The sequence below is a fragment of the Stegostoma tigrinum genome, chromosome X (assembly GCF_030684315.1).
Source record: "Stegostoma tigrinum isolate sSteTig4 chromosome X, sSteTig4.hap1, whole genome shotgun sequence".
Taxonomy (NCBI): domain Eukaryota; kingdom Metazoa; phylum Chordata; class Chondrichthyes; order Orectolobiformes; family Stegostomatidae; genus Stegostoma; species Stegostoma tigrinum.
The window spans coordinates 16,306,321-16,321,109 of record NC_081404.1 but is presented as its reverse complement, the minus strand read 5'-3'; the positions used below and the strand labels follow the sequence as shown (position 1 = coordinate 16,321,109).

The following is a 14,789-nucleotide window of genomic DNA, read 5'->3' as shown; positions in this document are numbered from 1 at the left end:
TCTTACCCTTGCAGTTGCACATAACGCAATTAACACGGTTATATTTATGATACCTGGCGTTGGTTTATCAGCTCCCTCTGCTGTGTTTTTCTTCAACGTTAATATTTTATCATTTGAGCGATTAAAAACTGCATTTTAAATTTCAGCTTGCAGCCTCTATGCTGGACACGTGATTCCCATTCATTATTGATCGCCTTCCTGCTGATGTAGCTGAAATAGGCATTGGATAAAGAAATAACTCGGAATCAATACTCCACTGATCTGCAAAGGATTTGCAAAGAAATGTCCAGTGTCTTAACATGAATTGAGATCGAAAAAAAACAAAACCCAGAAGGTAGGTTCAATGGCTAACAACAGTCAAAAAGCTTGCGACTGTATTCTGGCTGCTTTCAGCCGAAATGGCTCCAGTTATTGGCATTGAGGCGAACAAGCGGATTTGAAGGCAGGCCGGCCGTATTATATTCTCGGGGAGCAAGGAGACCAGAGCGTTTGATGTGGACGTGTGTCGTAATAATGATAAATCTGACGCCTTTTTGTACAGTTTAATGGTGTGCGTTAAGGTACCATTCATTCATCAAGTCTCTTGACTTCGTAATAGCTGAATTAGGATGGGTGAAAATATAGTGGTCTCAAGTGTGTACCAGTTTTTTGAGCAAGTGTTACTTAACTTGGCCTCGTGTCTAAGAAGGAATATGGATTTCACAAACAGCAGTTCAAACTTTGAATTTCAGTTTCACCATGAGACAGGATGTAATCTGATCATACATACTGTAGTTGTTTAATTGGTTTGTCTTTTTGGTAAAATTACACATTCTGTCTTGTTTTAACATCATGAGGAGTCAAATCAGCAAATAAGCAAATCAATAAATGAGTTTTGTATCACCATTGTAGGGTAACAGTTTGCCAGATTCAGACTGACAATCCAGATCTAAATTGCGTTTTCTCTTCAATATGTCATGTCACAACTGAAACTGCAATAAAAGTAGCGTATTTAGGAAGGGAAAGTATGAAAGATTTAAATTGATGATGTGCATATATTTCAGTTTGAGCTGTCATGTTATGTAGGAAACAACCCTTCCCTTCCATACTGCAGTAGTTGGAAAGTATACAAGATTGTACAAGATCTTTGAACACTTAAAGTTTAACAATCATTCACCTTTCTCAAAACAAGACCACCACTATTCTGGCAATATTCTGTCCTGTGTGCATACTCACATTGAACTGGACCCAGCCTGAAACAAACCCATTGAGATCATGTAACCCGCTCAAGAAAGAACTTGCTGTTTTGAAGTGGGACTCTGAAATTTAAGTTGTGGCTGAATTTTGTTTGTAAATGAACTGTGCTCAAAGATTGTAATCTGAATATTTAACACAATGTCTGGAGAGGTAAGGAAAAGTTAATGTGTAGATTTTTAGATGGCAAGGGGAAACCTTTAAGAGTAAGATGATTTTGTGTGAACTCGTAATGAATAAAATTATTTTGCAGTGTTTTCAGTGCATATTAATATATTAAAGTGATGACTGTTTGAATTTAGAGTTTCATGGCAATAATCGTAATTAGGATCTTACTGGATTCCTGCACATCATATATTGCTTTTGCGTTGGAATCTTTCCCTGGTCCACTGTACCTGTATTGCCACATTATTCAATTATAGGAAAAAGCCATTGGTCAAGCTTAAAATGCAGTTTTGAATATTTTAACACTTCACCTTTTGCTCACATTTCAGTGTCACTGTATGTGAGAACTTGGGGGCATTTCTGAAAAGCTTAATAAGATGCGAAATAAATTTTTTTGTGTCTGTTAGTTGAAGAATGTACGTAATGGTTAGTCTCAGTGATAAATATCGATTCTCTTTCGTTGATGACCTGTAATTTTATATTTAAAGTTTCTTTTTTTTATTTAGACAGAACTGTCCCATCCTGGAGACTACATAATTGAAGACATTGTTGCAGGATGAAAAGATGGCAGCGCACATGCTTGCACCGCCAGGCCCTGATAGTTTCCGCCTTTTCACCCGTGAGTCTTTGGCTATCATTGAGCAGCGGATTGCTGAGGAGAAGAAAAAAAAGCCCCCCAAGCAAGACAGCAGCCACCGAGATGATGATGATCAAAATAAGCTTAAACCAAACAGCGACCTTGAAGCAGGCAGAAGTTTGCCATTTATCTATGGTGAACCCCCTCCTAAATGCATTGCTGAACCATTGGAGGACTTGGACCCTTTTTATATAAATCAGAAAGTGAGTGCCTTGGACAACAGTTACTAGCTCTTTTTGCAGGGCAAAGCTGTAAGATCAGGTTGAAGTACCAGAGGTGTGGTTGGAAAAATAGTTTTGATATTTCTCACTTGCAAAGGTTAACAGTCACATGCCAATAATTGTCTTAGGGGAAATAGGTCACAAGTTACAAGTTTAAGTCTACATTTTGGTCTCATATTTCTGGTATCTTGTAAAATTGGATCATACCTCCCTTGTGGCAATTTTACAGTCTCAGCCTTGACCTATGACTGACTTCCATTTGAAAGAGCTTTGTTCATTGCCCCGAGTGCTGTCATAGCTGTCTTGCAACAGCGACAAACTTGTTGTTTTTAATTATCAATTGAGTAATACTTACAAAGTCACACTTTCCAAGCATATGTATTTTTCCCTGTTTTTTAAAATTAGTGTTTATCTGATTTATATCAGCAGTCATACAATGTTCACAATAAGGCTCGCATGTATTAGGAAAGGGTTAACATATCCATGATCATTGTAGAGTTTCATGACTGAAATATGAATGAGACTCAAGACATGAGCCTACCATTATATCAGCCCATTATATGCCAGCCATCATTATACCAAGACAGAGATGCCCCAATTAAAATAGGAGATTCTTGCTAAGATGGATGCAAGGCTTTATCACAATTAAGCCATTTTGCACTGTCCCATGTTTTTGTGTATCATGTTTATTGGCAGTAGGAGTAAAATATTTTGTCCTTGAAACCATAGTTTACCCCAGCAATGATGATGGCCTCAAACATATACTGCAGGATGAAAGTAAAAAATTAGATGCATTTTCTTGAATAACAACAGCCTTAAGAATTGGACCTGTGAGGGACAAAACTTAGCTTATAATTGTTCTGCTCATTTTTTAAATGCTGCAACCCATTTTAAATTAGACCATAACATTAGGTAGAAAGTTAGAAATATGCAACAATTATTGTTGCTTCACCACCACCAGCACTCCCACCCTCCTAAATCCAACTCCTCCGTCCCAGCTTGGTGTCTTTGGAATGGCACATTCTCTGCTACTATGCAAAAACCCCATCCATTTTTGACTTATTAGACAACCACAACGTTTGTCCTATTAAGTTGAAAGGATTTGAAAATTATAGTTGACAGATTGTCAGCTCTTTTACGAAATGTTTCCTTCTTCATATAATGTCAGGTTCATCAGACCTTGCTGCCCAGACAACCTTGTTTTCTGGTGATGTTTTCCTATATTAGGTGCTGTTACATTGATTGGATAAAAACATGGCTCAATTTTTTACAAATTAAAAAAGCATCAACTGAACACATTTTTTTTTGATTGAAATTTTTCCTGTCAGGATGTTCATGTGTTGTGTCAGTGGCAAGGACTTGAGAGTAAACCAGATGTGGGAACAGGACTGAGATTTGAGATTTAGTTGATATAAAATTGGAGCTAGGCTTTTGTGAAATTGTCTGTTCACTTTAATACTGTGGCATTGTAAGTGCGAATAGAAAATGGAGATGCAAGGAATCGTATTAATACTGGGTAAGGAATATTTTCAATCTTGTTTTCAGTGGATTGAGTAGAGCAGGACCGAATCTCAGTTGGCAAACTTTATTTTCCACCAAGAATTGTTTGAGACATCAAGAGATTCTGCAGTCATGGGTTCAAATCTACTCCAGGCTGATGGGGTGAAAGTCTCTGCTGGCTGCAAGAGTATGGATGAAAATGAATTCTGACAGTCTCAACCCAGTTCTAAGTGAGCATGGGCCTGCAGCATAAATGGCTCCTGACTTGTCAATTTGTCAGCTTGGTTCCCAGTGACAACAGACTCTTATTACAAGGCCAGGTTCATAAATTAACCATAGATGTGAGAATCCCAAGATGGAGCTTGTAGGAATGGAATATTGTTTGCTGAGGTGTGGAGGCTGGGAAGATGCCTGTATTTTCTGGATTTGTCGTGCCTTATTTACCCAGTAGCAGGTATACTGGTAACTTTTTATTGGGGGAAGGTATATCATGCTCCAGCTGCAGAGTTGAATTCTTTTTTTCTTCTGCATACTACGTTGGTAGAGATGAAACAAAGAATAACATTCACTACTGTTGCCATCAGGAAATGCTCTGTTCCCTGATTTTCCCTAGAAATTTTGTACATTTCACAATACTCATAGAAACATAGAAAATAGGAGCAAGGGTAGGCCATTCAGCCCTGCAAGCTTGCTGCGATATGATCATGGCTGATCACCCAACTTCATACTGCTTTCTCCTCATATTTTACAATCCCTTTAGCCTTAGGAATTATAACTACTTCTCGAACTCAAACAATGATTTGGCCTCAACCACTTTCTGTGACAGAGAATTACACAGGCTGTCCACTCTCTGGGTGAAGACATTTCTCCTCACCTCAGGCCTAAATGACCGACTCTGTATCCTTAGACTGGGACCTCAATAGGTGAGACAGTAGCTATGTGATATCTGTTGTGAAAGCATACAGTACTCTCTGTTTTAAATTAACTTATTCTCGGCGTAGAATTGCTCTTTAAGTGAACGTCTCAGTCTGGTTTTTAACCGAATATGGGCTCAAAGTGCAAGATTGTGAAGTTATGTACGATTTTTAGGTTTGGAAAATGTCACAAACGATGCAGCAGGAGATGTGAAGCAGTATTTTACTGGTATAAAGGAGGATTTAGTTGATATCATGTGATGAAGTACCTGATTTGGGACAGATTCTGATGTTGAGCTCTTGGAATGGGCACGTATTCCATTTGCTTGCATCAGCATCCTTCACCTTGATGAGCACTTACTCTGTTCTTTCCTGGACTGCCTTACATATGAAGCTTTGCAAGTTCTAAAAGTTATTGCAAAGAGGAGTGAAGTGAATGATGCAGTTAGCTTGCAGATGTCTGCCAACGGTCAACAGGAGGCCTTAATAGATTGGAATAAACTTGTTAATGGAACTCAGTATAAATCTCTATATGATGGAAGGTTCAGCATTTTCCTAACAGGTTCTCTATTAATATGAATTTTGTTGTGTCAAAGAAGAAGTTAGGTAGCTTATAGACCAGGGATATATCCTAAAATAACAGCTAGGTAAGTTTTCTATATGTTTGTAAATGGCCTTGAGGCTCTTTGTAGATTTTCAATCTAGATTTATTTGGCTTGGATTTCATCAATGATGTGGAAGCTATAGAGGCTTGAGACTTTGTCAGGAATACAACACCCAAAATATATTTTTATGTAGAACCTTTAACAAAACAAAATATCCTGAGGTGCTTCACTGGGACGTTTTTAAACGACAAAAGTGGGGAAGGGAAATGGGAAGTCTGCTCTTGGGTACAGAAAACTGGTGGGAATGATCAAACCAAGTGCCGTGAAGGGATGTTAGAGCAGGTGACCAAAAACGTTGGTTTTAAGCAGCGTTTTAAAAGAGGAAAGGGAGGTAGAGAGGAGGAGAGCGTTAGGGATGGAATTTTAGACTTTGGGGATCCAGCAAAAGGCATCACCACTAATGATGGAGCAAGTAAATTCCTCGATGCTCAAGAGGCCAGAATTAGAAGAGTGCAGGGATCGCATAAGTGTGTGTGTGTGTGTGTGGTGGGGGGGGGGGTGCTTGGGTTGGGGGGGCTTGATGGGTTTGAAAACAATGATGAGACTTCTGAGTCAAGCAACATTTTATGTTTCAAATGTAGAATAAACTTATAATGCCAAATTTATGACTAGCACAGAAATCTGTCAGTCTATTCCTGCCAGGCCTATATGCTGATTTCCCCCTTTCCACTTCTTGGCACTATCTGTTCTCTTCTTGTGCTGCCTGGACCCTATTTCCCCACTTTGATTTGTTTGCTTGCTTATGTTAGCCAGCCTGACTGTTGCTTCTACCCTCAAAGCAAGCTTTTTTTTTGAAGAACTTGACCTGAAACACTAACTCTGCTTTCTCTCCACAGATGTTGCCTGATCTTCCGAATTTCTCCAGCAGTTTCTATTTTTGTTCCTTTTTTTCAGTTCTAAGGATGCAGAATCTCTTTCTGAAGTTGCAATCTGTCATGATTATAAAGAAGTCAGCCAGCTGGACCTCAGAATGAGTTCCCTGACTGGACCAGGTTAACAGCCCCAATCAGGGAGCCCTGGCTGACAGACATAAACAGAAATGTCAGGGGTTCTGTTCAATCTGAGAGATGAATCAGTTTCAAGGGCCCTCCACGTCTAAATAGATTCATATCCTAGAATTGCTACAGTGTGAAAACAGGCTATTTGGCCCATTGAGTCCGCACCGACCCTCTGAAAAGCATCCCACCCAGATCTAAACCCCCCAACCCTATCCCTGTAACCCTGCATATGCCATGGCTAACCCTTGTAGCCTGCACATCCTTGGACAGTATGGACAATTTAGCTTGGCCAATCTACCTAACCAGCACATCTTTGGACTGTGGGAGGAAACTGGAGCACCTGGAGGAATCCCATGAGAACACAGGGAAAACATGCAAACTTCACACAACCAGTTGCCGGAGGATGGTATTGAACCTGGGTCTCTGGCGCTGTGAGGCATTAGTGCTAACTACTGAGCCACCATGCCACCTCTGTCCAATCTTTCGAAGAATTTTATATGTTTCAATGAGATCACCTCACATTCTTCCATACTGTACTCAATCTGTCATCATAGTACTGGCCTTTGAGCTGAGGAATCAATGGTTAAATGTGAATACGGTCCGAGTGACTCCACAAACCTAATTAGGTCATTGCTGTGATAGGCTAGTTACAATTCTTGGCATTATGTAAGTGACTCATCCTGAATGACATTCCAGATCATTTTTAAATGCAAAATTTTTCATGAAGGAGGAGATGGTGACCGGCTATTCCAGTTTGAACGAGACTTGCTCTTCATACCAGGCCCGACCTCCTTGCCAGTCCGACTGAGCTTGGGAAACACCACTTGAGTGAAGGCAGTTGTACAGCCTCACTCAAGGCATATCATGTGCAGAGGGACTCTGGTCAGCCCACAGCAAAACCCCAAAATAAAGCCAAGCCTTGGCCAAACGGTTAAAATTTTCTCAAGGATCTTGGCTGGCAAACAATTGTAGTTGTTATTGGCATTGTAAGTTGTTGCTGGTATGTGGACTCTAGACAGCAAAAGAGTGCCAGTAGACCTAAACTGAATAAGAGAACTCATAGGCCAGTATCCAGGAGAGTGCACACCCTGGAAAGTCCACCTACAGCTGGTTTGGAACTGCTGAATTGCTTAGCAACATCCAAATCAGAGCCAATCAAAATAAATGTCTGGTTCGGTAGTCACTTGGTTCTAGTGGCGACCGATACTGGCCTGGCCATTTCAATGATCACAGAACCAGTCTTGAACAAAATTCATTCTAGACTCGAACCTTTAAGTTTGCTCAAGACCCCGACTAGACTGAGAGCCTATACTGGGGAACCTTTGCAGATTAAGGGCACAACTTCACTTGAGGAACAGCTGGTTCAGATACCACTGATTGCAGTAAAAGGCTTGGGCCCAAGCTTAATGAAGCAAAATTGGTTGAAAAAGATTCAGTTAGATTGGCTCAATGTTTATCGATTAGAAAGTGGCTGCCTGAGTGAAGTCCTAATTAAATACCCGGATGCTTTTCAGGAAGGTCTAGGGTCTCTCAGAGGACCAAAGCCACCTTACATGTTGACCAGGAAGCAATTCCATGATTCTGCAAGGCCTACCCAGTGCCACTTGCCTTATGTGCAAATGTAGAAGCAGAAATCAGAAAGCTGGAAAGTGAAGGAATCATCAAACAGAGATCTGTTGAATGGGCAGCACTGGTTGTACTGATTCTGAAGTCTGATGGGTTGGATTGCCTTTGTAGGGACTTTAAACAGTAAATCGCTTTTTGTAGCTGGATAAATACCTAATCCCTGGTGTAAAGGATTTATATGCAAAGCCAGCAGGGGAGCTGCCCTTCACAGAGCTGGACATGAGCTATGTGTACCTGCAATTGTGATTAGATGAGGATTCCCAGAAGTATGCTACAATTAATATCCATAAGGGTTTGTACCGATATACAGGACAGCAATCTGGGGTATCGTCAGCCTGTGCCATTTTTCAGCGGATGATGGAGAACATTTTACAAGGTAACCATTTATTTCGATGATGTGCTAATAATAGGGAAACCCAATAAGGAGCACTTCTAGAACTTGGACATAGTTCTTAGATGTTTCTCCCAGGCAGGTATATGCCTTAGGTTGGAACACATATTTTTCCAGACACCCCAGATTACTTAGTGGGCTACAGAGTCGACAAGACCAGGTTGCACCTGTTGGAAGTTAAAGTGAAGGCAATCATATGTGCCCTGGCTCCCACGTCTGTACTGGAGCTGAGGTCTTTCCTTGGGCTGGTGAATTATTAGGGAAATTTCACATATAACCAGGCCTCCATCCTGGCACTTTTGCATCAACTCCTAAAAAAGGATCAGCCTTGGAAATGGTCATGTAGACAAGCCATAGCTTTCAGGGAAGTGAAGAAGCAGCTATCACCCTGTAAGGTGTTGGCACACTATGATCCCAACTGAGATCTGGTATTGACATACAGTACCTCGTAGGTGGCCAAATGGAGAGGAATGCCCAATGGCATATTCATCCAGGACTTTGGCTAATGCAGAGCATAAATGAGAGGGATAGAGTGGATAGTTACAGACTGTTTCCGAGGGCAGAAATGACTATTACAAGGGAGCATAATTTTAAGGTGATTGGAGGAAGGTATAGAGGAGATGTCAGAGAGTGGTGGGCATGTGGAATGTACTGCCGGCAGTGGTAGTGGAGTCAGATACTTTAGAGACTTTTAAGTGACTCTTGGATAGGCACATGGAGGATAGTAAAATGTAGGGTATGCAGGGTAGTTTGATCTTAGTAGGATAATAGGTCGGCACAACATCATGGGCCGAAGGACCTGCATTATGCTGTTCTGTTCTGTGTTCTATTTTCTAAATACACCCAGATCAAGAAGGAAGGTTTGGCGGTCATATTTGGAGTCAGGAAGTTCCACCAATACCTTTTATGGATAAGGTTTTGTCATAATAACGGACCACAAATGCCTGCTACTTCTACTTAAAGAGGACTAGGCAGTGCCAACAGGACAGAAATTACTGTTACCAGCTTCCCTACATTTGTGGGATTGGCCAGGTAAACCCTAGACTTGTTTGCACATTGTCTATGCAGGTCCTTTCATGGTCTCAATGTTCTTAATCATTGTAGAGGGCCACTCAAAGTGGCTAGACATAAATAGAGTTCATTCATCAAACATGGGGATGGTGATAGAAAATCTGTACACATCTTTTGCAATACATGGACTCCTGGAAGTGTTGGTCACAGATAATGGGCCATCGTTTATCAGCAGGGAATTTGAGTACTTCCTAAAGTCAAATGGCATTCCCCAGATAAGGGCAGCACCATACCATCCATCATCCAAGGGTCTGGCAGAAAGAGCAAGTCCAAACTTTGAAGGCAGGCTTAAAGAAACAGCCGACAGCTTCACCAGATAACAAACTGTCCCAGAACCCCTCATGCAACTACAAGGATAAATCCAGCAGAGTTTCTAATGGGGAAAACACTCTACACCAGGTTTAATCAGATTTTCCTGGACCTGGATGCTGGGAAAATGAAACAGGAACATCAATAGTGGACATAAGACTTCGCTAAGCGAGTGAGACTGTTTACATCAGGGAACAAAATTTATTGTAGGAACCACAAGAATGGCCCTGCATGGGTAAGAGGCATGGTCACCATGAGATCAGGTCCAGTGATGTATAAAGTTTGAGTAGGTGTGACAGTCCTGGCCAAGCGCATGGACCACAAGAAAGCTGCAAACTTGCCAACGGTGCAGGAGCAAAACATGCCTAACTCCTCAACAGCCTTTCCGACCATTCTGGAGCCCATGGGTTTTCCCTCCCGGTCACCGGGTGTGAGAGGCGAGCTACTGCCCATCACACACCACCTGCACCAGAGGCAGAGTTGGAAGAACGTGACCCGGTGCTTAAATGATGCAGGAGGTGTGACTCAGAGGGGGAGAGATGTAGTGATTGTAAAAAGGTCAGCAAGGTATATTTCATAGAACATGAGTTCCCTGATTGGGGCTGTTAATTTGATCCAATCAGGGAGCCCTGACTGACAGATATAAACAGGAGTGTCAGAGGTTCTGTTCACTCAGAGCTGGCTCTGAGGAAGCTGGATCAGTGTCAGGGTCTCTCCATGTGTAAATAAAGGGTGACTTGTTGATGGGATACTGGCCTCTGTGGAGTTGTTTCAACTTTGTTTTCTTGCATCGTTGAAGTTATTAATTTCCTTTTTAGGTGGCTTGTTCACTGTTTTAGCTGCCAAAGCTAACCATTTCTCTCCATGGCAGTTGCATTCCTTCCTGACATGATCTGTTTCCTTCTCTGAACTTGCCCTAATTACAGCAGCTTTAAGTTTATCATGTTTCTTCTCTGGATCTCCCTTTTACTCCAAGTTCTCTTTCTGTCCCCATGTCACCAACAAAAATCACATAAAAACTGATTTCCTTTGAACCAAAAAATGTCATTCTGTTAGGTCTTGGTAAAATTTCTGCCTTTAAATAAAATCTGTGTGATGCAGTATAATAAAGTGTGAAGCTGGATGAACACAGCAGGCCAAGCAGCATCACAGGAGCACAAAAGGTGACATTTCGGGCCTAGACCCTTCATCAGACAGCCTCTGATGAAGTGTCTAGGCCCGAAGTGTCAGCTTTTGTGCTCCTGAGATGCTGCTTGGTCTGCTGTGTTCATCCAGCTTCACACTTTGTTATCTTGTATTCTCCAGCATCTGCAGTTCCCATTATCTCTGTGTGATGCAGTGCTTGCTTTTGCATGACTCCATCACCTCTGTATGAGTTGGTGCAGTGGTAATGTCACTGGGCTTGTAATACACCTTAGGCTAATGTCCTGGAGATATAGTTTTGAATCCTACCAAAGCAGTTGGTGAAATTTGAATTCAGTAAACATGAAAACTGGTCTAACGGTGACCACATCAGTTGTTATAAAACCCATCTGGTTCACTCTAGCTCTTTAGGGAAGGAAATCTGCCATCCTTACCTGGTTTGGCCTACATGTATCTTCAAATCCACAGCAATGTGGTTGACTCTTAACTGCCCTCTGGGCAATTAGGGATGGGCAATAAATGCTGGGCCTGGTCACTGACACCCAATCCTATGAACAAATTAAAATAAACCTATTTTCACAAATGAGGAAATTCCTTAGATGAGCCCAGTTCATCTTTAATATAAAAGAATGTTGGAGGAAAATATTACAAAAATATACACAAATATAATAAGCATGTAGGAATCTCTATTCACTTGACAAACCTGGTCTCACAATGAATGTCGAAGAGAATGCCTGGTTTTATATGTTACTCAAGAATTGTATTTGCAGGCTGTAATTTGAGAACACATTATATTTAAACACATCTATTTCTAGCATGAATTGTGACTTTCTTCTTCTCTAAACTAGAAATTGTGCAGGCCCATACAACTGACCTAAAACGGCCTGGTCAAGCTCATTTGGCTCAGCTTGAGGACTGAGTGCAGGACCTGGCTGGTCAGTGTGATTTAACTCTTTGCTGTACGAACTTGTGCCAGCTGGAGAGAGAGCTGGAGAGTGCCATTTGTCTTGTTGCAGTACAGAATGCCTTTTGGATGATTGTCATTATCACATGTTTGGGGGGGGCGGTGGGTAGCGGAATTGGAATGTACACTTTTTGGTCGAGAAAACTTGTTGGAATCATAGGTATCAAATTTGTAATAAAAACCAAAAATGTCGGAGAAACTAAGCAGGTTTGACTGGATCTGTGGAGAGGGAAACAGAGTTGACATTTCAAGTCCAATGCGACTCTTCTTCAGAACTTCTAAATTTGTCTTGTTTTTAAATGTCCCTAAGTGGATGTTTTAAAATGTGAATAGTGGTTGTATACACAAATCTTGACTGTGGTGTAGACAAGTGTAATCTCATTCAACGTGGTTGCATTTATTTTAACCTTTTGGATATGGAAAAAACATACAGTGGAAAGCAGTTGGTTGGTGAAATGTATACAAAGGAAGGGCAAGTCCTGCGACAATGTCATTGATGGGAAATGAAGTCTTTTAAATAGTCTGCTGTTTTACATAGCGTGGCACAGGCTACCAGATTCCTAAAGTGACCCAATATACTGAGGTGCAGCCTGACTGTATAAGTTGATGTTTTGTCAAAGTTTTCACCAACATTCTCCCTCAAACAACATCATCAAAAGTGTTTGATCATTTGTTTTGTTTTTACTGGTGTGACCTTACGTGTGGAGCAGTTGCCAGGTGACATGACAAAACGAGTGGCAGCACTTCAGAGGAGTTCATCCTGAAGTGCTTCTTGTGCACTATAATTTGAGGGAGATTTGATACAGCGCTATATAAATCCTAGTCCTTTACTAGCAGACGCAGGACAGATGTAAAAAAAATTGACTGGCAGGTTTGCTGGCATAACAACATTTGCCACTTAGCCCTGCAAATTTGCAGTAATCTTTGACAGCCATCTTTAGGCAGTCAGTGGTCATATTTAGCTGTAATAATAGGATGGTCATTTAAGTTTGTTTCCCGAAGCCGCAACCTGTGTATTTAGTGCAGTGTCATGTGGGAAATGTAAAATTGCTGGATCAAAGTATCATTCCAGTTTCCGTACATTTTAAGATCATCTAAGCTGACAAAGGTCAGCTGTTTTTGACAATAATTTGAATGCATAGACAACATCTGTCAGTTAAGTAATCCTGTTTGTTCCCATTAATGTTTTATTGCATTTGTGACATATTTAATGAGATGTTCTATGAAACTGAAATGACAAAAGACATCTACATTTGTCTACTACTTTTAGAATTCCTTTTAGTATGTGTGAGATCAAATCTGGCCAGTGTGTTCTGACAGAAATTGATATTTTTAAAAAAGTTATAGGAGGTTGAAGCCCAGAATATACTTAAAAAATACCAAATTATTCATGGCAGTCTTGTACTCAAAATGTTTTTTTTTTGTTTTGTTTGCACCAAAGACATTAGTAATATTTCTGAACAATTATTTTACTCCAATACAAATGACGGAAGAAAACACACAGGGTAATCTGTGTAATAAACTAGAAATTGTACCTGTGTACAACGTGCCCACTCATAGCATATCATCTGCCTGGCAGCTGATTTTGCAGAATTTGCCTGTCATTGTTTGAGCTCAGCTTGATTTCTCTGCCTGCCCAAAGTTACCCTTCATTTATAATCTTTTTTCTCTTATTCTTTGCTTTCAACCTTGTTTCTCCTCCTTCATGTTGTTCCCCTTTCTCTCATCCATCTTTCTTTTTTGCTATTGCCCTCCTTTCTTCCACCTTAGTTCTTCTCTTGCGATCCCCTTCTGTGCCACCCATATGTCTATTGGATGTCTACCTACTTCTTTGTCTTCCCTTGCTGCATGCTGTAATTTCTACCTCATAATGCCCTTGCCCATCCTCAGTCTATCTTTCTTTCTCTCGTTCCTCTTCTCTTGTCTGTTCTCAATCTTGACAGGTTCAAACAGCGTCAGCATGGATTTATGAAGGAGAAGTTGTACTTGACAAATTTGCTGGAATTCTTTGAAGATGGAACTCATGGAGTTGATGAGGAGGAGCCATTGGATGTAATTTGCTTGGACTTTCATAAGACTTTTGATAAGGCCCACTGTCAGAGATTAGGGGCAGTGTACTGACATAGATAGATAGAGAACTGGTTGGGAGACAATGAACAAAGAGTGGGAATGAACAGGTCTTTTTCCCAGTGGCAGCCTTGCATCAGTGCTTGGACCCCCGGCTATTCACAACATATATTGATGATTTGGATGAGGGAACTAAATGTAATATCTCCATGTTTCCAGATAACACAAAGCTGAGTGGGAGAGTGAACTGTGAGGACAATGCAGATATGCTTCAGTGTGATTTGGACAAATTGCATGAATGGGTAAAAGCATGGCAGATAAAGTCTAATGTGGATAAGTGTGAGATGATCCACTTTGGGAGCAAAAATAGGAAGGCAGATTATTATCTGAATGGCAACAAATTGGAAAAGGGGTGGTGCAATAAGATTGAATTCCTTGTGTACCAGTTAGCAGTGAAAAAGGTAAATGGTCTGTTGGCCTTCATAGCAAGAAGATTTGAGTACAGGAGTAGGGCTGCCTTGCTGCAATTGTGTAGAGCCTTGGTGAGACGACACCTGGAGTATTGTGGACAGTTTTGGTCTCCTTACCTGAGGAAGGATGTTCTGGTGATGGAGGGAGTGCAGCCTATGTTTACCAGACTGATTCCTGGGATGGCAGGGCTGATATATGAAGAGGAGACTGGATCGGTTGGGGTTGTATTCGCTGAAGATTAGAAGAATGAGGAGGAAATCTCATAGAACCTGTAAAATTCTAACAGGACTGGACAGGGTGTATGCAAGAAGGATGTTCCTGGTGATCAGGGAGTCCAGAGGGTTGCAGCCTAAGAATGCAAGTAGGCCATTTAGGACTAAGATGCAGTGTGATTTTTTTTTCACTTGAAGACTT

The 14,789-nt window shown here is 41.1% G+C and overlaps 1 protein-coding gene across 10 annotated transcripts in view; it reads left to right on the top strand.

Annotated features, from left to right (window-relative positions):
• The window catches only part of LOC125448188 (sodium channel protein type 8 subunit alpha-like), a 326,376-nt gene that overhangs the window by 105,150 nt on the left and 206,437 nt on the right, over positions 1-14,789 (top strand). For 9 of the 10 annotated variants that reach the window (XM_059643402.1, XM_059643399.1, XM_059643398.1 and 6 more), the window contains 2 exons: positions 147-334; positions 1,905-2,238. In XM_059643402.1, coding sequence (XP_059499385.1) covers positions 1,963-2,238 — 276 coding nt within the window. In that variant the 5' untranslated portion in view covers positions 147-334; positions 1,905-1,962. Of the gene's footprint in view, positions 1-146; positions 335-1,904; positions 2,239-14,789 lie in introns of those variants that run through there. The other variant, XM_059643405.1, reaches the window with a different exon arrangement.